Source organism: Equus caballus, chromosome 21, assembly GCF_041296265.1.
Source record: "Equus caballus isolate H_3958 breed thoroughbred chromosome 21, TB-T2T, whole genome shotgun sequence".
NCBI lineage: Eukaryota > Metazoa > Chordata > Mammalia > Perissodactyla > Equidae > Equus > Equus caballus.
The window spans coordinates 37,908,944-37,936,893 of NC_091704.1; the positions used below are offsets into that span (position 1 = coordinate 37,908,944).

Consider the following 27,950-nt stretch of genomic DNA (forward strand, 5'->3'; position numbering starts at 1 on the left):
CACAAAAAGGAAAGAAGAAAAGGAATAGGTGATTAGTTAGGTATTAGGGGGAAAAAATCTACCCAAATCTAATACCCTACTTCAAAATAAACTGTAAACTCTATAGATCAGAATTAATTATAAAATAAGAGAATCAACCCATAAAGAAAAAGCAAAAAGAAAACCTTAGAGAATATCTATCTAGTCTTTGAATAAAAAAGTACTTCCCGAACTTAGAGCAATGGGGAAAATTACACAGAAAACATCAACAGATTTAAACATGAAAAATGTATATATATACTACAATCTTCAAAAAAATAAATATGACAAAATATTAATATCATAAAAAGCTCACAGAAATTTAATAAACATCAAAACACTAAGATCCTAACAGAGAAATGAATAAATACAAATGGTCAACTCAAAGAGAAATAGTAACAATCAAATGAAAAAAAAATGTTCACCCGCACTAAGAATCAAAGAAATGTCAGTAAAAAAGTGAGATACTTTTTTTGCCTCTCAAACTGAAAGGGTCAAAAAATCATAATAATGTTGAAATGAAACAATCAGCTAGACAATCTGTTGATGAGATTATGAACCGCAAAATCTTTCAAGAAAGTATAGTTTATCAAGCATGTATCAATTGGCCAAAAATGCTGATACTTCTAAGATTTGGTTAATCCTGGGGAAATAAATGAAAATATAGCCATAAGAATTATGCAGAAAAAATGTTAGAGCATTATTTTTAACAGAAAAAAACTGGAAATAAGTGAAAAGCCCAACTTTGAGGGAAGAGTTAAAATATGGTACATTCAAACAAAAAAATTCTACAAAACCATTAAAATATACTTACAAAGAGTTCTTAATGACTCATCACATTATACTAAGGGGGAAAACTTCAGATATAATATTAAATTGAGAAAATAAGAAAGATACTCTGTCTTGATCTCAACATGATAAAAATGCATGGGAAATGGGTGAAAGAAAATGGTAAAATGTTAATAGTATTTATCACTAAGTAGAGAATCATGGATAATCTTTATTTTCTACTTTGTACTTTACTGTACTTCCAACAAAAGTCACATACCATTTTTTTGAAAAAGGTAAACAAATAAAGTACTCCTCAATAAGCACAGCCAGTTTCTCCAATGCGATGAGGAAATGGATTTAAAAATTGTAGTAGAGGAATTAGAACAAGTTAGAAATGGCCATTAGATCAACCTATTTACTTTCCAATTGAAAAGGTTCCACTCAAAGTCATCTGCTCTCCGTGCTACAGCAAATGAAGCTACACAGTTAGGACAGCCTTTCAAAGAGTGTGTCAAAACACTTATAAAGGGAGACAGAGGCATAACTAAAGATGGATAACCACTAGGAAGATGTGTACAGGTTTTTACAACATATAACACAGAAAACAATATATCCAATGTTTAACGCAAATCCTTCAACTATAAAGAGATATCCCATATATCTCAGAGAGAGGTTTTAAAGATCCTAGATACAAGGATGAGGATCAAAAGAGCATAGCAGGTATTTCAAACACAACAGTAGGAGAAGGCAGAAAAGTGAATAAAAGAAGGCAGACAAGAGGTATTTTTTTCAGAGACACTATTGGGCTTTTCCCTTTTGACTGCTCATTCCTATTAATTTTATCATTTATCTGCAAAAGATGAGATACACAAAAAGACCAAGAGTGTTACATTTCCTCAAACCACCCCACTAAAAAAAAAACAATCACTTTGATAGAAAAAATTAACATGGAGAGAACTTTTTTCCTGGCACTATACAAACTGTGGGTGAAAGACTTGTCATGATGTCCAACTTCATGAAATTATTTCTTGGTTCCTTCTGGTTCATGGACATGAAGTTCCCTGGTAAGATTACTCAGTTCCCTCCCAGCTGGAAGTTTATTTCTGTACTTTCGTCAAGACAATGGCCAGACAGCATGCTCTCACAGTCATCATTCAAATAGTCATTCATTCATTGACTCAGTTAATACTTATTTTGCGCCTACCATGTGCAGGCTAGATTAGGAAGGAAAATTTTACTTCTAGCTCTGAGTTCTAATAAATTAGAACTGAAAGAGGCTGAATTCAAAGGTTAGTGAACAGTTTTATTACTAGAATAGCTAATGTATTTAAAAGTACTCATATAAAATTTTAATTATAGAGTTTCCCAACTGGCTGGCCATTTTTGCAGGGGAGTAGGGGTGCCATAGATCACTGTAAGTTATCCTTGAATCCCTGTGTGCACCAAGAATTGACAGTAGACTGAATAAATGCCTCAAACATGTGCACTGTTTCTAGATGTACACATACATGGATGTGATTCATACAAATTTATTCTTAAATGTGACTAAATTCATACTATCTTTTCATACTCTTGTATTTTCTCATTAAAAAACAAGATGCAGTTTTAAAAGTATTAAAATTAGAAACTTCTAGAAAAAATTACTCATTTCTAAAAATAGCTTTAACAATTTATCACTATGTAGCAAAAGAATATATCATTGGCCTCTCTACAAGACTAAATTCAAAAAGTGATTTAACTTAAACTAAAGACCAATAGCTAAAGATTTACCAGAAAGTTTTGCAATATATTACACCTCTCTGAATGAATCAGGCCTAACACGATCATCTGAAATCAATAAATTCTCAGATTCTATCTTCCTGGGAAAAGAATCAAGCCTTCACAGATAATTTTAATCACACTAAAAAAGAAAAAAGAAAGAAAGAAATTAAGAGGAAACCACTAAAAATATTAAGAACAACAAAACACCACGATGAAATGGGTTTACCACAAAATTTTATAATGATTCCAAAGAGCACTTAGCATTATTTACTGGAATTATTCAATGGCATGTAATCAGATGGGGAAATTCCTAACTTCCTGGCCTGTAAGGCATCAAACTAGCCAGGCTCAAGAAAAACTTTCTGCTTTAATAAGAACTATATTTAACAATATAGTAGCAAAGAAGTTAATAATATAAATTAAAGAACATATTTATCCAAACCAAAATAAATTTCTCATCAAGTACTAGTAAGACAAGGATAATTTTTAATGTAATGCAATACTATAATTGACTAAACGCAAAATAGAGTATGTAAAGACTTTCTGAACTATAGTATTTACACTTTAAGAAATGTCATGATAAGAACACAATGTTGCACTGAGCATTGTTGGTGTTTACCCAGCATGCATTTCCTCCTCTTGTCACTACTCTAATTTCCATTTTCTCCACATAGTCTATGAACTTCAGGAGAAACGACCTCAGAAACTGCTCCACAGGCGGGCCTACCTGGCCTAAGGGTAATCTCATCACCTTACTAGTGGCTGGTTCTGAAATCCAGGTGTAAGCCAAGGAGCATCTGATTGCCCTGCCTACATGGACTGGTTCAGAAACGGGCACGTAACCCAATTAAGGCCAACTAGAAGAAAGGAAAGTTTGCTAAGGGCTTCTGAAAAAGAAGTTTCCTTGCTCTTTAAGAGGGAGCCAGCAGAGGTAGAGATACTGGCCTGTCTCGTCCTCTGGCTGTTGTGTTGTGTGAACTGCTGCTGCCTTCCACCACTGAGGATGAAATCAACTCAAAGAGAAGGGTGGAGCTGAAAGCATACAAAGACACATAGCCAGAGTTCCCCTGACGCACCCCTATCCACAGCTACACCTGGACTTTTTTCAGTTACATAACCCAAGAAATTCCTTTCTTATTTAAGGCAGATTGTGTTGGAATTTCTGCTTCTGGTAGCCCAAGGCATCCTAACTGATATACATCAAAGGCTCTTTGGGAAATTTCAAAATCACAGATAGGGCTAAAGTTTAGGGTCTTGAGCTATAAAAACTTATACATATATGTAATACATATAAGGAAAAGAGCTCATTAATTATGTAATAGAGAGGATGTGGCAAAAAATTGCTAAACATTTGGTCCACTGATCCATTATCTAATCAGTCTCCGATTTAGCCAGCCTAGTGGTGGTAGAGGTGGTAGTGGTGTTAGAGCAACGTATCAATGCAAGTCCTCCATCCTGTTATTGCTAAAGAGGCTATATGCAGCTGTGGTTGCGATCATAAAGAGATAAAGAGATTTTGACCCAAGCTTAAACAGTCAAGCAGAGTACTTTATATGAGAGTTCTCTCTCTGGAACCAGAGAAAAGTTTTCTCTGCATAATTAATTATTTGTATAAGGAACCAGAGAGAAAGGTTGGCAAATACTTGGCTTTTACAAACTGGACGCCTTGAGATATTTCTAAATGTGATACTTAAAAACTAGGATTAGTCAACAGCGTATTTTAGCAGATTGGAGAAATCCCTAAAGATCTATTTAAAGAACAAACCTAAAAACAAGAACAGGTTTAAAAAATTTTTTAAGGATTAGCTTAATTTACCTCTCAAAGCTGCAAAAATTCTGTATAGATAAAAACCAAAATTAGTCAACATTTTACGATGGTTTCACAAGCATGGGAATTCTCCAAAAAGGAAAACAATCTACCCGATTTAAATGGTAGCACAGATAAGGAAATATATAATATTCTTATATAAATTATAATTCTTTGTGTTCCCTTCAATACATGTTTAGATGTACATTAGCTATCAAAATCCCTTAAAATTAAAGCAATGAATATTTATTATACATTCTGATTTTACTACTTAACATCAAATAATTAAAAGATTATTTTTTTAAATAGAAATAACACTGTTTATTTCCCATGTCATTCAAATAAGGTCGGAATGAGGTAACTGACAAAAAAGCCTTAATGAAATGGCTAGCTTCAGAAAATTAAGATGAAAAATAAATAAGCTACATTTCTCGGCGGGAAAACCTATGCCAGATGGCCATCTAATGAATGCTGGTTTTGTAACTTCACGGCTATGTCCATAAGCCTCCTGATCTCAGGGACGATCTTTGACATTCCATGCAATCCTTGAGAACGTCTGGACTTTCTATTGCAAAAGTCAATACGCATTTCAGTCCTGATCTGACATCCCCAATGGAAGAAAGAGGAATTGTGCTACTATTCTCTATGCCAGGCCCTAAACTGGGTTTTAGCTTCATCTATTCCTCAAAACAACTCTGCAAGGAAGAAATTTTTACCCCCTTTTCAGAGATGAGGAATCTGAGGTTTGGGAAGACACATCAGCTGATAAGCAGTGGAACTGGAATTAGAATCTACACTCTATGGCTCTAAATCCATAACCTGATTCCCAATAAAAGGATTAAACATCAGCAAATAAAATTACAAAGTGGGAAGAGAAAAGAGGCTGTTGGCTGCTCACAAAAATCCATGTTTATTATGGGCTAAATTGTGTCCCCTGAAAATTCATATGTTGAAGCCCTAAGCCCCAGCACCTCAGAATGTGACTGTATTTGGAGTTAGGGCCTTTAAAGAAGTGATTAAGTTAAAAGGAGGCCATTTGGGTGGGTCCTAACCCAACCTGACTGGTGTCTTTAGAACAAGAGGAAATGTGGAACAAAGACCACGTGAGGACACAGCAAGAAGAGGACCATCCATAAGCCAAGGAGAGAGGCCTCAGAAGAAACCAACCTGCTGACACTATGACTTTGGACGTCTAGCCTCCAGACTGTGAGAAAATAAATTTATGTTGTTTAAGCTGACCAGTCTGTGGGATTTTGTCATAGCACCCTTAGCAAACTAATACAACATTCTCTCATTCCTGGGCACACAGCTAGGCAACAATCCCCAGCTTCCTTCACAGTTAAGTTTGACCATGTGACCAAGTCTTAGCAAAAGAAATGTGAGCAGGAGTGATGTATGGCACTTCCAGGCATTCCATGTATACTTCTCCAAGTCCGTTTCCCTTCTGGCTAGCTGGAATAGAGACAGTGCCCAGAATGACTTCATAGCTTCATAATGATGACGGCAACAATGTTATACCTGAATCTGCAGATGACCACATGAAGAAGAGTTGCCCACCAATGTGTCAACCACCCATTACTGTTAACTAAGCAAGAAGTAAATTTCTATAATGTCTGAGCCATTATACACTTTTAGGTTACTTTGCTATAGCAGCTAGGACCACCCTACCTAATACTGAGGTACAAGAAAGTATAGGGAGAATGGAAAGAAGGAAATACAGAAATGCATACGGTAGGAAGTACTAGCTGTTAACAGTAACTCTATTGGGTACTGCTTCACCAGAGACAGCCTCAGCCTCCCAATCCTTTTCAACTCAAAGACTGCCAAGGAGGGGAGCACAGTGCTTTCTAATCTTGTAACAGACTTTTGGAGAAATAACAGACCAAACCAGAACATAATTCTGTGCCATAAATTTCCTAACAGAACATTTATTAAATTTAGCCCAGTCACTCACTAAATGTGCTCAAACACACTCTAAGAAGTCAAGACTGGAAAATGACCATGGGAAACTCTACAATTTTGGCATCTTTCTCTTGATAACAAGTTGCCCTGTCTGTGTTGAAAGCTACCAAAAGGTGTACAGACAGCATGTGGTTTACCACCGTTTGATGTTGCAACATTTAAGTATTTCTCTCTGTCCTTCAAAATTCTCAAAACACAGGAAACTTTGTACAACTAATATTACAAAATTCCCAAAAGTCATATAACACATTTAAAGGAAGGGAGAATGGCAATAAATCAGATTAGTCAGTAAAAAAAAACGTTAATTCCAAAAAAGTTGGAAGTCACTGATCTATATAGTTTTGTCCTTTAAGATCATGATGTTTACAGAAGAAGGAAAAGAACAATCTGAAAAATAAATCTTCACCTTAGAGAAAAACTGAATAGTCATCAAAACAATACTATCCTTGCGGAATTTCACAAATGGAGAGTATATCATTGTATTGAGTTTGACAATTACTGTGGAAAGTTGTTCTTTTGTACTATATTTCTGCTCCATGTGAAAGATGGATTCAAAGACACAGGCTGCACCAATCTTGATTTTCCTGGAGACTGTGAAATCTCTCCGGTTTGGCCTCATATGTGTGAGGCCCTTGCATAACAGGGGAAAATACCCCCTCCTAATTCTCCAGAGTCATGTAAAATTGCTACAGGGGCCCTTTGGGAGGTGTATTCTAAGGCCCTAATTGGTATAGATAAAAATAAAAAGTACTGTTACCCTCACTTTGATTGTGCCTAAAAAGAGGTCCAAGTATATACGGCCTAAGGTATTACACTTTATAAGCAAACAATGAATTTCCTAGCTGATAGGACACTGTCTAACTCCTGAACAGACCTTCCACTACTTTCTAATTCTGTCTCCTGAGAGGTCCAGCTAACCACCTCAAATCGCAAACTGGGCAAGTGTCCTAGTTTTGAAATTTAAGAAAGCTAGGATTCCATCTTTAAGTAGCCTCGCAATGTTTCTATCCAAAAGTGAGCCAACAGAGCGTTCTCTCTCTCTCCTTGGATAGCACTGGAAAAATAAAAGGGATTGTACCAATCGAGACCTAAGAAAGGCACCCGGAAGGATTAGCTCAGCAATATTTGCTGAGCCACTGTTATGTACAAGGCCCTATCCTAGTACCCAACAGGACAGCAGTAAACCAAACACTCCTGGTGCATGCACAGGGAGACAGGGCAACTAAGGAGCAGTGAGACTGAACTATCGGAATCTGAGGCACAGGCAAAGTGCTACAAATGCAGAAAAAGGAGTGTTTACTACTGAGTAGGAGATGGCAGAAACTGCGGAGGAAGTAGTAACTGAGTTGAGTAGGATTTCAGAAGGCAGGGATAGCATTCCAAAGAGAAGAAAATATGTGCAAAGGCCTGAAGGTCCTTGGCCTATTTGCGGAGACAACAGCAGCCAGCATGACTGAAATCAGGCCCAGAGAGTATGAAATTAGTTTAAAATGCGTCCTGAAAGCTAATACAGGACTAGAAACTGAAAGGCAACCTCACAAAGGAGTGCAAACTTTACAGCACAGGTGATTCGGGAGAATGCGATCCAATCCTGATCACTTTAGATGGGCTTTATCTAGTGATGCTGGGAACCCGAGTGGTCCAAGATACCGTCATCATTACTAAACAAAACCCCAGGCTTTCCGATAGCCATGGTTCAATTATAAAATAAGGGCAACACCTGAGGTGTGGAAAGGGTGAGCTGGAAAGCTAGATGACCCTATGAAGCTTATCATTTTTTAATTAGGTGGTTATCAGGAAAGAATTTAATGGAAAAGGTTGTTTCTATCAGGGTTGACTCAGCATGTGCTCCACAGTACTCCTAATTCTCACTGGAATTTAGGTGAAATTTGCCTAACAGACAGTCAGTGCTAAACCACTATGCTTCCTCCTCACACCACCCCAACACTCCCCTCCCTAACTTACCAACCAGATTTTCAATCTGATTCCTTCTCTTTCTGATTACATATTCCAAGTCTCTAAAAGGGTTCCAGAACAATAAGGATGCTGAAAATCTCTCATGTCTCAAAAAGTTTAGCAGAAAAGTTTATGAGCACAGCCTAAACATTACCAGAGAGCGGGGCTATCTTACTTTTTAATGGTAGCCCCAAAGGTCAAGAGCTGGACAGCAAGGTAGGGAGCTTTCCCTTGTGCGCACAGTACCACAAAATGGGACCAGCAGCAGGGCTCTATCCTGAAGTTACCTACATTAATGAAATTCTAGCCTTTAACCCATCACCCAATCAAATCTAAGGGGTCTAGACGATGGTGCAAGTAAGTGGTACAAGATACCAGGCAGGAAAATAACTAGCCGGCTACAGAAATATTTCATTCCACGTACAATCTACATAAGAACAATGTTACTGTTTTTTCCAACCCACTGACTGATGTGTGCCTAGGAGGAATGAAAATTTACTAACTCCATAAGATTGCTAGCTTCAGCTAGCTACCTGCCAGCGTCCCTCTCTCAACCTTCTTGTCCATGCCAGGTCTTCAGTACAGCCACGGAGATCTCCGCGAAAGGAATCTCAGCCTGGAGAACTTCTGACATTTCACTTAATCCCCTTTGGATTCGTTCAAGGAAAACATTAGAACAACTTCTGCCCCAAGAGTCTTTCAGGAGCTAGACACCAACAGGTGACCCACGCAAAGGCTCAGGACATAAACCAGTGAAGGTACAATGCCAAGGACACTGTTTTTCACAGAGCATTAGTGCCTTTATATAATCTTTTCAATCATTTTTTTAAATGCTCATGCTTTCAGGTTTCAGTCCCCAAGGGATATGAAAGATCTTTAAAAAGATCATCTTCTTCCTTATAACATTCTAATTAACTTTTGTCTTTTTTTGGTTTTCAAACAAGTAACAGAAATGCCCTTCTCAGCCCAGCCTCCTGAGCACGAGCTCTGGGCCGATCCACTGGTCAAGGGCTTTGCACAAGTTTAACGCGCTCTGAGCAGACCATGGCTTCAGAAAAGGCTGAAAGCGGGAAAGGCTCAGTGGAACAGACTAACAAAACTTCTTCAACAAGTCTTCTTTAAGACTATTATACAATTTGACCTTTTACTAAAGTAAACGTATCATAAACTACTTAAAAAAATAAGATATTACAGGGGGTAGGCCCTAAAAGGCCGTATGTGTTTTAAATAAGAAATCTTGAGTTCTAGCACTCACTTCAAGCTTTATAATCAATAATAATTCTATATACTGTGTCCAAATTATCCTCAGTTCTTTATTAAGCGTCTGACTTGACTAAAACCAACTTCACTTCTACTCCATGAGGAAATGTTTTAGCACCCTCTACTGGCCACTTCTTACATCTGGTCAGCTCACAACTCTCCTCAACCTGTGGCTACCTTTCAAAGGTCAGACAGTGGGTACAGCACAGGCCACCCTATCCTTCGAAACTGAGCCAGGAGTCCCTGCCACGAAACAAACAGACAAATCCTGAATTGCCCTCCTGCCACTGCTTGTTCATGAGTCTTGTTTGCTGGTAGATTTCACAAATACCACCCTGGGCCCTAGCTTGCCTGATCTGTATCCACCTCCAGTAACCAACCCTGGGCCTCATTTCTACACTCACAGATTCTTCTACAGGCTGAGCCCACATCACCCTCCTGCCAGTCTGCTTCATCTAGTCAGCTCTGGGGGAATGGGGGTGTCTGGTGAGACCAGCTCACCTATCAAGTATCACCTGGGTAAACAGAGGACAGAAAGAAGAGCCTGGGAGGCACGTTTTCCCCTAAAAACTCAGAAATATGATGTCAATCAACCGCCTGTCCTTGGCTTCATATTAGCCAGATTTTTTGGCGGTGGCAGGGATACCAGAAAAGAACTTCTCTCCCATGACCTCATGACAAAGCAGCTTCTCCTAATTTTCCACAGTTCTCTAGAGAAAGCAAGGCACCTTTAGTAAGATCTAACACAAGTAACCATGGACCCTGTCAGCTCCCATTATCTGGCCCACTTTCTTTCAGACGAAAAATATTAGAGTCAGCATGGTACTCATTATTCAATAACAGAAGGAAAGAACAGGAGAAGAGAAGACATAAAACTATAAAAGGTGGAGAGTTTCTTCATTCCCAAAGCTTGCTGGATCAAGCTACTGTTTACTGATGAACAAGTGCTGATTGATTTGACATCAATCACCTATTGAGTGAAAAATATTCTTTAGAAGAGGATATTGTAAAGGGACTGGCAAGTAATTCCTGCCAGCAAAGAGCTCACGATCTGGTTGCAAAGACCAAGCATCAAAGCAAATAATTAGAAAGTGACAAAGTGGCATATTCTTAAGTTAAAAAATATATACTTGGAATTCCATAAATACATACACGCACACACAAAAACTCCCCCGCCATGTATGGAAAAATGATCATCAAAATATTAATAACAGTCATCTCTGGTGGAATTTCAGATTATCTGTACTTTTTTTCCTCCATATTTGTCAGTACTGTTTGAATTTCCTACAATAAGAATGCATATCTTAACAAACAGAACAGAAATAAATTAAATATTAATTTATCAAGGGTGTAAACAGAGGAAATTCCCTACTAATTATTATACATAGAATATGATCTATGAACACAGCTATATAAAAATACATAGAAAAAAATGAAAGAAAATATACCCAATTATTTACAACCATTGTCTCTAGGGCCCACACTGATTTTGTCTTTTCTACTTTTCATATGCTTTCTCATTGTCTAACACTTTTACAGCAAAAATTGATCTTTACTTAAATTCGAATGTTAAATTTTCACCCTTATTTTAAAATACCATTAGTGAAGGTGCTTGACCGATGCCCATCAACTTGATGACACACCTGGAATAAGCGCCGTGCTGATAAGGATGTCCACTTCCTTGCACTGTTGAGCAAAGAGTTTCATTTCGGCTTCAATGAATTCCTTGGACATCTCTTTTGCATATCCTCCTTGTCCTTCGCCAGATTCCTTCAAGTCTACCTCTAACGGCTCAGCACCAAGAGACTTGAACTGCTCCAAAGCTGCAGCTCTGGCAACGACAGAAGGGAAAGCAGTGGTTATTTTAGGCCCCTGATACAGGAGTCAAGATCATCACTTACATGTACATTTTTTAAAAGGGCAAACTGTATATATTCAAAAGTGCAGTCCTTCTTTTGACGTCTCTGACTGGACTGTTTCAATTTTTTTCTAAAGGCAGATAATACTTTTCTAATATTTTTTCCTGGAAAAAAAACCTATAGGGAATTCCACCTTCTACTTAGTTAAGTTACAAAAAGAATTTCACCATTGCCAACTCTAGTAATCAATTATGCTTCTTGTGGCCCCACTGCCAATGATGATGTGAGATTTGACCTACAATAAGACTTGACATCATTCAAATCACTCAAGTTGAGGTTTTTCATTTGTAAATGTTAGGATTTATGGGGACTTTTCCCATATAAATGACTCTTATTTAGAAATATTTTAACGAAGTGATTTTTGCCTCCAGTCCTCATTAAATTGTGTTTGAAAAAAGCAACCTATAAATGGCATAAATGGTAAAATGTAAAGAGCCAACATATTTAAGTTATATAAAAATACATTCAGTTTAAAAATAAATAATGTAAATGTTAGCCAAGCTCTGTGCACGGGTTGGAAAACCAGAGCCAACAAAGATCTCAGCTTTGTGGTGCACAAAGTGTTTAACTCACCAACATCCATCCCACTACAGCGAATCGCAAACTTCCCTAATGACAATGATCACTGCAGGTACTTGTCAAAAATTCAAATTACCAAGCCCCTTCCCAGACCCACTGAATTACAATCTCCAGCAGAGAGGCCAGAAGCTATATTTTTAGGAAGAGCTGCAGGTAATTCTTGCCATCATGGAAGTTTGGGAAACTCTGGTCTGAGCCCATCAGTCCCTAGCAACTGTCATGCTCAGGGAATGGACACAAAGGGTAGGATGTAAAAGGGCAGAAACGACATGGTTGAGCAAGAGGTTCTCTCCCTTTCTTCTGGCTCGAACAAGAAAGCTTGTAACCAGGATTGCCTAGGGAGGTCAACTTGTGACACAAGAAAAATCAGCCAAAGCTGAGAACAGCAGAGAGGAGAGACAGAAGGAACCTGGTCCCAGATAGCACCAATGAGCCACTGACTCTAGCATGAAAAGGAAGTCCTTCCCACAGCTTTTCACTTAGGCGGGATAAGGCATTTTCTTATAGTTTAAGCCAATATTCCTACTGGTATTTCTAATCAGCCAAAGGGATATAGACCTTTAAAGTTTTAGAAATGTCTACTGTTTTTAATGAAATAAGAAGAATTCAAAATGATATGTACGTGAGTGTGTGTATAAATATATATAAAATGATCCCAATTTTATTCAAAACGTATCTACATAAAAATCTGTAAGAAATTACACCAAAAAATCATTAGCAATTATATCTGGCTGAAGTACAAAAGATATTTTTATTTTCTTCCCTAGGTTTTTCTGTATTTTTCAATAATGAACACGTATAATTAAAAACATAAATACTATTTTGGAATCTTTGCCTTCAAAATAATTTTATCATTTAAAACTATTATAATACATCAAAATTTAAGGTTGAATTTCTTTTAACCCAAAAATTCCATTTCTAGGAATTTATCCCAAGGAAATAATGAGATATCTCCAAATACATATGTTCTTACACATGCATATATACAGTACTGGTTATATTTAGTACAAACGTCCATTTATGGAGGACGAGTTAAATAAGTCACTCTACTTCTATACAATGGAATCCCACGCAGCCATTAAACACATTTGTAGGTAAGTGAAGACCTTCGTGATCTACTGTTAAGTTAAAAAAGTAAGTTAAATAGTGCTATTAGTAAAATTACATTTTTAATTAATGTGTAGAAAAGGGAACATGTACTAAAATGTTGGTAGTTATCTCTAGGCAGTAGGATTTAGGGTATTTTATTTTCACTTTTTGTACTTTTTTATATTCTTCTGAAATGGGGGAATAAGCATGTATTGTTTTTATGATCAGAAGGAAAGTAAACTAGATAAGCTATAAAATTGATTATATTTCCCTTTATATTATATAAAATAAGGCTAATTATCCCTACTTTACAGAGTTATTGTAAAGAACAAATAAAACACAGCATATAGCACAATGCCTGGAAGAGAGAAAGCATTTAGTATGAGTGTCTGAAAACTACAGCTCTTGAACTGTCAATTGTTTTTGTAAATAAAGCTTTATTGGAACTCACACACATACAAAAAGAAAGATAAAAAAGAAAATAAAGATTTTATCTTTCTAAACTTTGTAACACAGGTATTAGGCAAGATACTACTATTGTTATGAGGGGAATCTCCTAGCTATTCTTTGAAAAAATTCAAAAATCATATCCCTTTAAGATTACTGGGCAATGAGCTGTCCTTAAGTTTTTAGGATGTTTAACTGAAAATATATACCATTCAGTCTTCCAACAAAAATTTATAACGAAGTGTGCTTTCCAATACATTTGGATTTCATATTTATAATATGATACCAACCTCTCATCTCAAAATAGTGATTAGAATTAATGAGCTATAATCCTTAGAAAAGTATTATATCAGTTCAGCCATATCTTTCTTCATTGTGTACTTGAGTTATCTGAACAAACTAAATAAAAATGGAGTTAAGCAACAGCCATATTCCAGCTGTCGACTCTGTACACAGTCAAAACCAATGACATCAATAGAATCTAATAAGTTCTCAGTAGTTAACCCAACACTGAGTTTCAAATCATCTCTAAGTCAAATATATACATTTCTACTCTAATACTACTGTCCACTACAGTGAAAACTTGAACAACCTGCTTTCTCCAGGCTTGGAGGTATTCAAAAACTTCACATTAGCAAATATCAAAAATTAAAAGATAGGACTAATATGCTTAACTCTGGCTATCCTTGGCTTCCGCCTTGGTTACTTCAGAAACAGCTTTTCTCACTTCAGCAGGACAGCCTTTATCAACGCATCACTTCTCTAACTCCAGGTAAACACTGTAAACCGTATTCTATGGAACATTCTTTACTCTGAAAAGTTACAATCTTTCCAAATTTTTTTTTAACATTCTAAATTCAAGATTAGCAGTGGCATTATTCTTCTATTGACCGCAGCTGATAATAAATAACTACGTTTCAACCTTGAAAAAGTATTGGAACACATAAATGATAACAATACTCGATAAGCATTTGATAAAATCTAGTATCTAGTGTCTTCTGAAAGGAAGAACAATTTTAATCAAACTTTAAAGAAGTTCTATGAAAATGTTGATATGTCTGCTTTAAAGAAATATACAAAGAACATAATCAAGTACTTTCACTCAGGGGCTCTACCGCCGCCCAGTCAGCTTTATCTGCTCCCATCCACTCAAGACAGAGCACCCCCCGCATTCCCCAGTCTGTTCTCCAAGATGTCTCCTATACTACTTTTCTTCATACAACAAACAGCTTTGCTCATGCCCTGCCTGGTGCCTAAACGCATTTGGAACAGAAATAGAACATGGCAGAGCAACAGGTTAGAAAGTCAAGAAAGAGAGAACTCTTGTCCAATTGGTAGTCTACATGAAAAAACAAAACTGAACGTGAAGAATTACTTTTGAATTCTTTTGTTTTTTAAATTATTCTGCTGTCCTGAGTCTGGGTTCTTAAATTTTTTTCCACTAAGTAATACTTTTTTCACTTTTGAGTTAACTTTGGAAAAGTAGAAACATTTTTAAATGGAAAGAGCACATACAGCAGTTTTCAACGTGCTACATCCATTTATAAATTCTGAGGAAAGCATAGTACCCACCTGAAACAAAATGTTTTCACCGTAACAGCAATCACTAGTAAAGCACTCACCTCGTGTCAAAACCTCGAACAATTGCACCCATCGACTTCGCGGCACCTGCAGAAGCCAGCCCAGCAACGCCACCGCCAACTATCAGAATCTAGGGAAAAAGCCAGAATCGGCATGTTCTAAATAAACTTCATTATCGACTGATTATGAAAAACCATCAACTAAGAGATATCAGTGCCTGGTACACAGCATTCAGTAATACCCCTGGTGGTCCTGTTGGTGACAACCAGCCCTCAATAAACGTACTGAGTGCAGAGACTACTCTTTAACTGAAACACCACTGGGATTCTTTTTCCACCATTGTTTTTAAAAATTTAGCAAAGGAACAACTGCTGGCAAAGGCCAAAGACCTTTGAAAAACAGCCCGACAGCGAGCATCTCAGTGCAAAAGCAACATGCAGCACAATCAGCATTACATCTGTGAAAGATTAACCGGTTCTTTCCCACTGTATAAAAGCTACTTCTATGAAAATGCCCAGTCTGGCATTCTAGCTATCTCACCCCTCTCAAATTTTAAGGTTTTTCTGTGTTCATAAAATATCAAAATAAGTTTCAAAGATGGATACAACAGTAGTGAAACATCTACTCCAACCCCTATTTTGAACTGAAAGGAAGAGCAGGTGACCAACGACCTAATTTTGAACCATTTTGAATGAACTGTACCTGAAATGCAAAGCAATGTAACTAATCTCCCTAACCATGGAAGGATCAGAGCCAAGAAAACCAAAGAATTCCTCAGAAACAAGTCTCCCCCGTCTTCTAAGCAGCAAAATAAGAACAGTGTTGTCTCCAGTCTAGATTGGGCCCTCCAGAGAAAAGTCCTATTATACTTCCCAGTCAATTGATGGCAACTCCTTGTTGCTGAAAAACAAAAGTCACCCACAGAAAGAGTGAAGTTTATAAATTCCCCCACCCATCATGCCCACACCTCCTTCCCCCTTTTTAAGAAGACTCAGCTAGTGGAACTGTGCTCCAGTGACCCCTAGGCAGGGTCTCAGAGATCACATGAATTGATCTTGACAGCGATGGTTTGTTGGGGGGAGCAGGAGGTCGTCTACAGGACAAAGACGGACCAGAGGGAACAAGCAACAAGCAGGCTCTGTGCTCCAAGGCACCAACCCCGCTCCACACTCTACAGCCTCACCACTGCTAAAACAATGAAATAAAAATAAAATAAAATAAGTAAAAATTAGAGGACCAAGCCGTTATCCTGAACCAAGAAATAACAGAAGATCCCATAATTTAAAAGACAGAATTGCACAAGAACAAAGCTATGTAGATCTTACAAAAGGAATTTACTCTTTCACTGCAGCATGGGGTGAAGAAAAAGACAGAGATTAATAGTCAGAGAGCTTCAGTTCAAATCCTGACACCGCTACAGACTAGTTCTGGGTGACCTTGAGCAAACTGCTTAGCATCTGCAATAAAGCAGTCAAAACATCTTCCCAGAAGGTTGTTACACTGAACGATAGACTCAAAAGCACTGACAGCTAACTGGCACACCATAGACATATACTCAAGAAGCAGCAGGTTAAGGGCAAGGGAAAGGAACCAACTTTAGAAATGTTCTTGATTTCGAGTCATGTAACCTGTTCCTCTCCACTTTCCCCATCTCAGTAAAGGGCACTAACTGCGCACACAATTGTTCAAGTCAAAATAGGGAGGTCGTCTTGAGTCCTCCCTTTGTGCATATTTCCACCTCCAATCCATCAGCAAGTACTATGGGTGTTAACCCCCAAAGATCTCCCAATCCGTCCCCTTCTTTACATCTCTATTGCCACCACCTTCCCAGGGCACTATTTCTGTAATCAATTCCTAACAGATCGTGCTTTCACTCTTCTCCCTACTATCCATTCTCTCACAGAACAGTTGGATGATTTTCTGTAACCCTTGTGAAATAACAGAAAATATATATATTGGTTTCTGCCCCCGGTTCCTGGCACAGAGTTCCTAAAATTTCTCTAATTTCCTAAGTGAGAAGAGTACTAAGGGCATCTTTTGTTCTAACATTTGGTCTTTGGCCCCTAATTCCCTTGGAATTTCCTGGGGGATAGCAGTGTCTTTTGTTATAATGAGGTGACTCTTGGTGGGCTCTTGGCTGGGGGCAGGTCTCCAGAAAAACCAAGCCATGATTAGAAGTTGGGAATTTTCAGCCCCATCTCTCGTTCTCTAGAGAGAGGAGAGGGGCTGGAAATGGAGTTAACGATCGATCATGCCTATGTGATGAAGCCTCCATAAAAATCCCAAAAGGACGGGGTTCGAAGAGCTTCCAGGTTGGTGAACATGGAGGTGCAGGGGGAGTGGTACGCCCAAAGAGAGCATGGAAGCTTCATGCCCCTTCCCACCTACCTTGCCCCACACATCTCTTCCATCTGGACATTCATCTGTACCCCTTAACATATCCTTTTATAATAAACTGGTAAACAGCAAGTAAACTGTTTTCCTGAGTTCTATGAGCCACTCTAGCAAAGTAAATGAACCTGAGAAGGGGGTCACGGGAACCTCCGATTTATAGTCGGATCAGAAGCACAGGTAACACCTGGTCCTATGATTGGTATCTGAAGGGGGGTGGGGGCAGTCATGTGGGGCTGAGCCCTTAACCTGTGGGATCTGACACTATCTCCAGGTAGATAGTGTTAGAATTGAGTTAAATTGTAGGACACCCAGCTAGTATCACAGAATTGCTTGGTATGGAGAAAAACCCCACACATTTGGTGACCAGAAGTGTCAAAAGTGAAGTGTTCTACGTGAAAGTAAAGGAGAGATACAGGAGCAAGAGTGAAGTTTTTCTAAAACAATCCTAAATGTGACATTTTCCTCATCTGCAAGAGAATCTGATCTCTATAACATGACCTATAAGAGAGGCCCCACATCATCCAGCACTACCCTACCTTTCCAATATCCTCTCAGATCACTCTCCACCTTGCTCACCACACTCCAAGACCAATGGCTTTCTTTACTCTTCTAGAACACACTGAACTCTTTCCCATCTCAGGGACTTTTTATGTGCTGTTCCTTTTACCTGGAATCCTAAACCCCTCCTTTCTTTCCTTCCATCCGTTAGGTCTCAGCTCAAATGTGAAAGGAGCCTTCCTCATCACCCTAACTAAAGTAGCTTGCTCCCATGACCCACTATCATATCACCACGTTCATTTCTTTTATATCTAAAATTACCTTGTATACTTATTTGACTGTTTATCTCCTCACTATGGCCCCTACCAGAATGGAAGTTTCATGTGGCAGGGATCTTGTTCGCCCTGTTCATGCCATATCCACAGCTCCTAGAACAGCGCCTGACGTACCATAAGCCTTCAACAGATTGATTTTAGCTCATTCTAGACAAGTAAGAACCCTCCACGTTTAAAGGAAACCCAAATAAAATATTATGCAATCTACTTTGATAAGCCCATCTAGTGTCTAATTCTCCAATATCAGAAAACTATTTCTGACATGTAACCAAAGTCCCTTAAGCTACAATTTACATTCTCAGAAAGACAGTCACTTTTCCACCTCTTAAAGGCTGATGATTCCCCTTCCTTTAGGGACTCTTTTGTTTCACTTTTTCATCCCTTATATTCACAGCTTTCCTCTCAACTTCCACATGCTTCAAGAAAGATTCTAACCAAAATTGAGTAGCGGATCTGTGTATCAAAGCATTCAGCCAGTTTAAGAACAGCATCCAGCTTCTGGCCACAAGTGCCAGGTGTACTCTTATAATCCTGAGAAAGAGATCAAAATGTAACCACTTCACACATCACATCTCGGGTTGTTGCTCCTACTTTCTTGCTAAGTACTCTGTCTCCACTTGAACCACTTGCCATTTTCTTCACCTGGCCTGTTTTGAAAGCAATATATAACTAGGTTTCTCAAAGCTGCTATTATCATTTTTTTCATTTTTTCTAGGAGATTTACTTCGTGTGAGAACTCTGGGTCTATATGACAAAGTTCTCAAGAGCAGGAAGCACCAAGTAAACCTGTACTCTTTGGACAGAGTATACTCTGCAGGTAGATGACAACATTTAAAGTCCTCTTTCCTATACCTTGCCAAACTGCTTACATTGTCATTTGGTCACAATATAATCTATTCTTTCACCTAGCCATCCCCACCTCTTGTCAACTGCTCCTCTCTGCTCTCGACCTAGATTAAAGAAACTGCACCCTTTCCCTCTGCCAAATACTGATTACACCACCTCCTGATTTCTGTCCTCTTGACCTAAAACTTGACAAAAAGTGAGGAAACCAAGACAATTATTTCCTATGAACCAAAATATGTTGCAACAATTGGGAAATTGAGAATTTGCTGAATGGTATCTTGAAGCTTTTTAGAAAATTAGTAACAAAAAGAACAAGTTATCCAAAATCCCTTTAAAATTCAGGTTAGTGGGGCCAGCCTGGTGGCGTAGTGGTTAAGTTTACACACTCTGTTTCAGCAGCCCAGGGTTCACAAGTTCAGATCCCAGGCGCAGACTTGGCACCACTCATCAAGCCATGCTATGGTGGAATCCCACAAAAAATAGAGAAAGATTGGCAGAGATGTTAGCTCAGTGGCAATCTTCCTCAAGTAAAAAGAGGAAGACTGGCAACAGATGTTAGCTCAGGGACAATCTTCCTCACCAAAAAAAAAAAGAATTCAAGTTAGTAAGTCAAAAACAGAAAAACAGACTAGAACAATCTTCTAGATTGACATTTCTAATGTCAAAATTCTTTTTTTTCAAGCAATCTTAAGCAGCTATGAGGATCTACCATATATGTGTAACATGCCACAAAAATCATCAGTGTGAAGTTAACAAGTAACAAAAATTTTAAAATAACTATTTTAAGACCATACATACCCTTGCCTTTAATTAATTCATAATATGAAGAAACATTAAAAGTTTTACCTACCTTAGCTGGCGGAACTTTTCCAGCAGCTGTGATCTGACCAGTAAAAAACCGTCCAAAATGATTTGCTGCTAGTACAACAGCCTTATAACTTAAAAAAAATAGATAAACAAATACATGGATAAATAATTCCATAACATGAAAGATCTTAGGCTCATATATCATCATAAGTCATCAATTAAGCTTTAACTGTCAAATAATAATAGGTAACATTTATATAGTATCTACTATGTGTCAAAAAAAAGTTCTAAGCGCTATTTCTTATTCCTTTAATCTTCACCACAATCCTAAAGATGGGTACAAGTATTATCTTCATTCTCTAGGTGAGGAAACTAAGACACAGAGAGATGAAGAGACTTGTCCAAAGTCCCTCAGCTAGTAAATGGCAAAGCCAAAAGTCTAACCCTGGCATCTTGCCTCCGGAAGCACACTCATCCATGATGCTCCCTGGTCTCTTTACAACAAATACTGCAGAAGATCAGTTGTGATCAAAAAAAAAAGAAATGAAGGAAAGACAAGAAAAGGCAAACAATGGTTTTCTTTGGGGGCTAGGACTACAGATACTTCAAACTTTCTGTTTTACTTTACTGTCCACGTTGTCTTTGACAATTACGTAGTATTTATATGATGGGGGGAAAACTTTAAAATAAAAAAAAATTAGATTAGGTACATGATTGTACATAATAAAATTCCAACCTCAGAACGAAAAACACTTCCCTTGATGTCTAATGGTTGAAAGCAGGGAATTTTGAGACACAGTGACCTCAGTTCAAGTCCTAGTTCTATCACTAACTAGTTTTGTGATCTTGGGCAAATTTCTTTAATTCTCTAATCCTTGGTTTCCTCATCTATAAAGTGGGACAAAGAAAGCATCTACCTCTTAGTGTTCTTAGGAGGGCTAAATGAGATAATGCAGGTAACACGCTCAGCATAAAGCCTGTCACTTAAGTGATTGGTAAATATTAGTATTTTTAGCTAAGGAAATACTATTTGCAACAAAACTAGTAAAATATACCATCTTTTCTTTAATAGGATATTTTTACTATTACACTAATTTCATTTTCATATCATTTTACACTTAAAAGGCACTTTTTCACATTCTTACTCAGGAACACACACTCTACCTTAATATTACAATCTAACTATTTAATGTGAAGCTCCATCTGCTAGCTGGAAACAAAATCTTTCCCTCATCATATTTTCATAAATATAATAATTAATGCAAAAGCATGTAACGGTTACCACTATTAATTTCAGTTAAATCATACTAGAGCAGGAAAACAGCATTTTAGAGATTACATTATTTGTTTGTCTTCTGAATCCAAGTGATAGAAATTTTCAAAGAGTAAACATGATAAAGATTCAAAGGCCATTGTAAGAAATTAATTTCGGAATTAATATTTTAAAAGATTCAGTTGCCAAACTAAAGAAAATAACAAGAACGAGGCTAATTACACAGGAAATGTACAAGAAAACGTTGATAGTGAAAAAAAGTGATAAAAGTGGGCCTTTTTTTGATAAGAAAAAAGATCAGAATGAACATCAATAAACTTGGAGAGGCATGTCTTCACTGTAATATGGCTGTGTGTGAGTTAGGCAGATAATGATTTATCGCACATTGTGTGGGTGTGTATACCAGATGATTCATCTCAAATTATGCTCCTCGCATGTATCAGCTCAGGACATAAGATAGTGATTCTTTAAATTGTGCCCCATTGATGTCCAAAGGTTCAAATTTCAGCCAACTCTGGGGCCAGAGTGGGTGGGATAGAGAACAGACATGTTTCTGGACACCCCTCCATCCCTCAATTCAATTAAGGCCACTCTGCTCTTAACTGGGTTTGTTTACATTGCCTCAAAATATTTCATTTGCTCAAAAGATTCTGCAGCTAAAAACCACTGATCTAGAGCTGCTGATAACCTTTCACATACATGCATTTCACATCACAAAATCAACAGCACCCTTAAAGGTTCACATTGTACGTTTTCTATATAAAATTTTAAGTCCCACATTGTGTAACATAACTCTTCTACAAACTAAATAAATATGGCAGAATTTTTATTTTGTCCCTTGGTATATAATTTATACCACAAAAAGCATCTTCAAACCAGTCATTTGCCATATTATATTAAGGACAAGAAAATGTATTTTTAACTAGTCATTTTTGTTTATTGCATCTCATTTATATCAAAAGCGAAACCCAAAGTAGGATCCGTGCCATATCTGATATGTACACCTAAGACCTAAAACCTAAGAAAACCTTCAGCTCATGTGTTAGGCCATAAAAGTCTTTATTCAGGTTCATCTTTCTTTCATGTAGTTTTATTTTTCAAACATTTTCATTTGCTCTTGCTTGTTCATATTAGCAAATTGTCTCTACTAATAGTTTTCATGCTTAAAATCTAATTCAACTAGTTTCTTACATGAGCTGATTTTGTAAGTATCATCTGATTCCTAGATTTTTCCCACTTTCTAGGTAAAGTCAGCAACACGCTTCACTCACATAGCTATTCCTATACCTCTCCCATGACAGGCACAGCCACACTCCTTTGAGCAGAATGGGCCTTAGAATCTTTCTCAACACAGCACTCCAGACAATAATCGGGGAATGCATTATTGCTGGAGAACAAATGAAGTTTATTGCCATCTTGGCCTTAAAGGTAAGAGAACACAGTTAGCCCTCAATTATCAATAAGAGTTTTGACACCAGATGAAATTTCCTCAAGTGCAGACATTTTCCCTATTCTTTAAATATTTTATGAATTTAACCTAACAAAACCTAATTAAAATGGCAAATACAACCATTTTTGACCTGTAAAAACAATTTATGTTAACTAAACTTATTGTGGCATTTCACAATATATACATATATCAAATCATTATGTTGTACACCTTAAACTTATACAATGTTATATGTCAGTTATATCTCAATAAAACTGGAAAAAAAACAGCAATTTGAGCCTAATACATACAGGTATTCACACATATACACACATATATGAAATACAGTATATTCCTCACACAAATAATCTGACGGTCATTTCCTTTGGTGGAAGGAAATACTACTTCTCTTCCATTCATGAAGATTAAAAAGGAATGTAAAATCGAGTTCCATATGAAGAGCCATTTGCTATCTGATGACTGTGAAACAATAAAATGAGTCAAAAATAACTTAGTGCACTCTCAAAAGGCTGCAATCTCCAACAATTATTACAAGTAAAATCATTGTGAGAGAAAAGCTACAGTGAGCATGTTTCTGTAGTACCATTGTGCTTTTGTTCGTTTGAAATGGAAAAGAATCAACCTACCCAGCGATGTTGGCCATGGAGCTTAGCGCATCATATCCCTGAGCGATTGTGACTCTTGGAACCTGGTCCATGGCCAAAACTGTAGTTTTTCTTTTGGAAAGTTTATTTAGCAAGTCTGGATTTTGAGCCGGGTAAATAAAACTAATCAGTGTTCCTGATGTCTTTAAAAGGTCAGCTTCATGAACACCTAATGTTGGATTAACCATGGGGGCTCGCACCTGAGAAAAAAATCAAGTCACGGATTAAAAATATAAATACCTCCACCATATTTTTAAGTAAACAAGACAATTGGGTAATATACCATGATTGAAATAATAGTCCAAGAGTAAATCTTTCAGCAATAAATTTCTGACTAAATTCCTAAACAAGGCAAGGCACACAAAGATCTCTGCCATCTACCCTCTGACAGATGACCTATGAACTGGTCTGAGTAAAGAGTACACACACCTGGAAATAGTGTCAGGACAGGTTTGACAATGAACTGTAGTGCAGTGGGGAAATACGGAGGTTCTACAACAAACGTGTTCTCCCAAAACCTATTATTCTGGTAAGATTAAGAGACATTAGAATAAACAGACGGGAAGTTTTTATTGGGTGTTCAAAGTTTCAATTCTTGCTGATTTGGGTAAGCACAAATGTTTGGAGTAGTAAGAAGTTAAGAACATTGTAAACTAAAATCTCCAGGGTAGTATGTAGAGATTTATCTTCCAGAATATAATTCCAGAGCTTAATATTGCAGAAGAATATTTACAGAGGACCACAATTCAAACTAGCAGCCGTGCTGAACTGAGTTTAAGCAAAAAGCTACAATATATTCTGTTATGCTAAGAAGTATCAAGTCAGTCAATGAACACACACTCCACATTCTTAAAACTTTCAAATATCCATTTTTTAAAGCCGAATTTTTTAAAAATTCCATTTTAAAAGTGTTTTAAACAGTGTTTTACACCCAAGTTTAAAATCAATCTTCAATTAAAGTATATCATTTCCTTAGCTCCCAGTTCACAGCAGGGCTTTTAGGCGAGTAAGCACAGAAAAAACAGCTCTGAGACCTAAGTTTTAAAAGGAAATAGAAACACAAATACTGGGTCAATACTTCCATTTCAGAGTATTTCATCTCTGTTTACCTATGAGGTACCTTTATCTGGTATTCCCCATTTCTGTGGTTGATCTGGTGATGCATGTGATTTTAGGTTCTGGACTTTAATTAAAGACTCTGTGACAAGGTCTATTTTTCCTCAGTGAGAATCTACAATATAGATTTAATAAAAATCAGAGGACAACTTTGAATTAGTTCTACCAGCCCCTATCAAATGCTTAGCTGAGACTGCTGGCATCTGAGTAAGTTAAGCCAAAAGAATGTTTCCCTGAATGTGCTTTTCAGATCACTAGTTCCTCAAGATATTAACAAGTTTGACTCAAAAAGAGGTCCTAAGGTCAAGTAGTTGACAGGCAAGTACAGTTTAAGGCAAGTATAAAGTTATATAAGTTTCTATACTATAGGATTTCTCAGTGACTTTAACATGCTCATACACAGCGTGAATCTCTAAAAGGAACACAGAGCATTACCAAAACTTATGTGCACTCTACTAAACCTTTTTTGTAGGACATCTCAAAAGATTTTGATCCCTAGAACATACACTGGAATGGATTATACTTATTTTTCTATTTTCTCTAAGCTCTTTTACTATACAAAGTTATATCACCAAGTTTCTGTACACCTAAACACTTTAAAAACTTCAGCTGAATTCGAATTTATCTCTATAACATAACTTTACTATTAATTTTCTATAGCAAAAAGAGTTTTGTGTCTTCTGCAAAAACCATTGTTTTTTAAAAGTATATCAAGTTATTCAGTGAACTTTACATTTAAAAAAAAAAGCTATGTGATTGATTCCCCTTTAGAAATTAATACAGAAAAAAGCTGGTCTTTCCTGAAAAAGTCAGAAGCTTATTTTCACCTCATAATCATACTTATATAATCTATACTCCCTGATTGCCTTGGTTGTGGAAGGCTTAGAATTTAAGTTAATGATCAACTCTAGTAACCTATGCTGGACTCTTGACACAGTCTCTCTTCCTTTCTCTGTATTATTTTTTACTTCAGATTTTATTTCTAAAGTTCTTCAGCATATAGATTTCTATTCTATATTACCTTAACACCTTTTATTAAAGTAGGTAAGGCTACCTCGCCACTAGCCCAGTGCTGTTTTCTCCAGAACAGTCTTGCCCTCTCTAGAAATAGCACTAAACGTCAGTTAAATCGCTGTTCCTTCCAGGTATCAGAAGATCACTGAACATTCAGTCCCAGGAGTTCCATGCCTTCTTTCTATTCTAGTAGCAGTTAAATATTCACCTGTGGGTATTTTGGATCTATATGAACCACGTAGCACAAATTTTCCCTAGCCAATAGAAACAGAACTTCCACATAGCAAATGTAAAAAGGAAGATCCCTTTTTCTCCTATGGTCAGACATAGATCACATTGACTGATAAAAGTTCTACTGGAACATGAAGAATATTCACAACATGCAACCATGTCTTTGAGAAAAAGGTATCATTTGAAAATATGAAAAGCCGTAACAATAGAGAAAGCAATTTGACTTTTCTACAAGAAGATTTTGAAAAGACAGCATGCCATAAACAGAAGGGGAAAATGAATAATTACTTTGACCACCAAATCAGAGGCCAGCACTTCCTTCGCCCCTTGGATTTGGGCACCTGCTGCTCTGTAGTGATCATCGGAGAACTTGGAAGATTCACCAGCACCTGATTCCACAACAACGTTAAAACCCTGCTTCACCAAGGCCTGGACGCCAGCAGGAGACAATGCCACTCGCTTCTCATTTTGGAAAATCTCCTTGGGGACCCCAACAGTCAGTTGCTTATATGGAACTCCTACAAACAAAGGCAAAAAAAAATTTTGGTAGAAAACAACACCAAACATCAACATCTTAATAACAGAGTTCAGAAAATGAAAATGGGCAGTCTACTCAAAATATACTGCACATACAATTTGGTGTTCAAAATGATGTTTCTGATTCATAATCAAAATTCTTTGACTTTGTTTGATAGATAATGGGAAATTTTTATGCCCACTCTCCTAAAAATTCTAAATATTTTATTTACCCAAATGGTTCTCTTCAAAGCACATGACTAGCTTAGTTTGTTCTCAGGAAAAAATGCGTTGAGAGATCACTCACATTGCTAACTCTACTCTTTAAACTAACCATCTCGGGTTTACACTGTCCTCGTACTTACCTTTAAGGATGACAAAAGTAATTAACTATTTCAAAGAACATCTCTATACTAAACACTTCGATGTTCTATCACACCCAAAGTCCCCTTCCTGGCAATCTGGCCACATAGAATTCCTCCTAGATTTCCAAGTGCTGTATCTTGAGACCGTACAATCTTGGCCACAACTGATTAGAACAGAGGTCAGCAGCCAGGTCAAAAATAATAGTCTACAGGCCAGATATAAGGAAAACCAGCAGTCTATGAAATGACATAGAGGAACTCTGCCCAAGGGCACCCCATGTTAGCCAGTGACTACCCAACCTAACCAGGTTCTCTCTCAGGGAGTTTGATGGGAGACTCACAAAAAAGGTCAAAGAGAACAGAATGGAGCAGCAGCTATTTTTAAGCACTGCCATGAGGTAACTAAAGGGAGGCCAGTAGCAACAGTAGTAGAAACATCAGTAGTGGACACGTGAAGAGAAAATATGAGTCATAGCTACAAGATCCAGAACACCATTCCATTTCTCCAAGTAGCTGAAGGGTTTCTCGGCTCTCATACTTCTCAAGAATCCATACAATAAACTCTCATCACAAAATATAACCTGATACGATTCTGTTCCTTGCACCCAAAGAAGTGAGTATAATACAGAGTTAAAGTATTTATATATGATTCAGAACAGCTTTAGCTAAAATACATTAGTTTCTTCTGTTGTTTTACTCAATATGTGCATATAGATTTTTTTTAAATAAAGAGGATCTGCTTCTATACCTTTTACTAAAGTTCAGGAAGTCTACTCTAGCAATCTAAACTCTGATATACATAATAAGAAAATAAACCAAATTATCTCTATGGAGTAACTTATTAAGGGAGACCTTAGATTAAGTCAATCTAAAAATATCTGCATTTGAACGCAGTCTTAGATCCCACACTACTTAAGCAGTAATAATTGACAGTAAGCCAAAGACAAACATGGGCTGAATCTCACTCTCTACTTGAAGGTCAGGAAAGAAAACAATAGAAAGCTGGAAAATATTTTGGGTTGACGTGCAAAATTAAATCCCATATACTTATCTGGAGTTCACTTATCTGACAACCTCAAATTCTCTAGGCTCTACATACCACAAGTCAAGGAAGCTACCAAAGACAAATGAAGTGAAGTCACATCACAAGGATTTTGGAACCAGCCTGAAAGGGCTTCTACTGGCCAAATATGAGACAACTGGAGCATCAACAAGAATAATAATTAATTGCAATGTAGTAAAACACATCTAGGAATGATAAAATCCATGACTTCATGACGATACTCAAAAAATAAATGAATATTTTTTAAA

General features: G+C 37.3%; 1 protein-coding gene across 5 annotated transcripts in view; it reads right to left on the minus strand.

Moving 5' to 3' along the window:
* Nucleotides 1-27,950, minus strand: part of NNT (nicotinamide nucleotide transhydrogenase) — an 81,309-nt gene that overhangs the window by 45,786 nt on the left and 7,573 nt on the right. For all 5 annotated transcript variants that reach the window (XM_070246297.1, XM_005604285.4, XM_023625676.2 and 2 more), the window contains exons 3-7: nucleotides 26,047-26,276; nucleotides 23,380-23,597; nucleotides 20,074-20,161; nucleotides 15,192-15,280; nucleotides 11,179-11,366 (exon numbers count right to left, since the gene is read on the minus strand). In XM_070246297.1, the coding sequence (XP_070102398.1) occupies nucleotides 11,179-11,366; nucleotides 15,192-15,280; nucleotides 20,074-20,161; nucleotides 23,380-23,597; nucleotides 26,047-26,276 (813 nt within the window). The remainder of the gene's footprint in view (nucleotides 1-11,178; nucleotides 11,367-15,191; nucleotides 15,281-20,073; nucleotides 20,162-23,379; nucleotides 23,598-26,046; nucleotides 26,277-27,950) is intronic.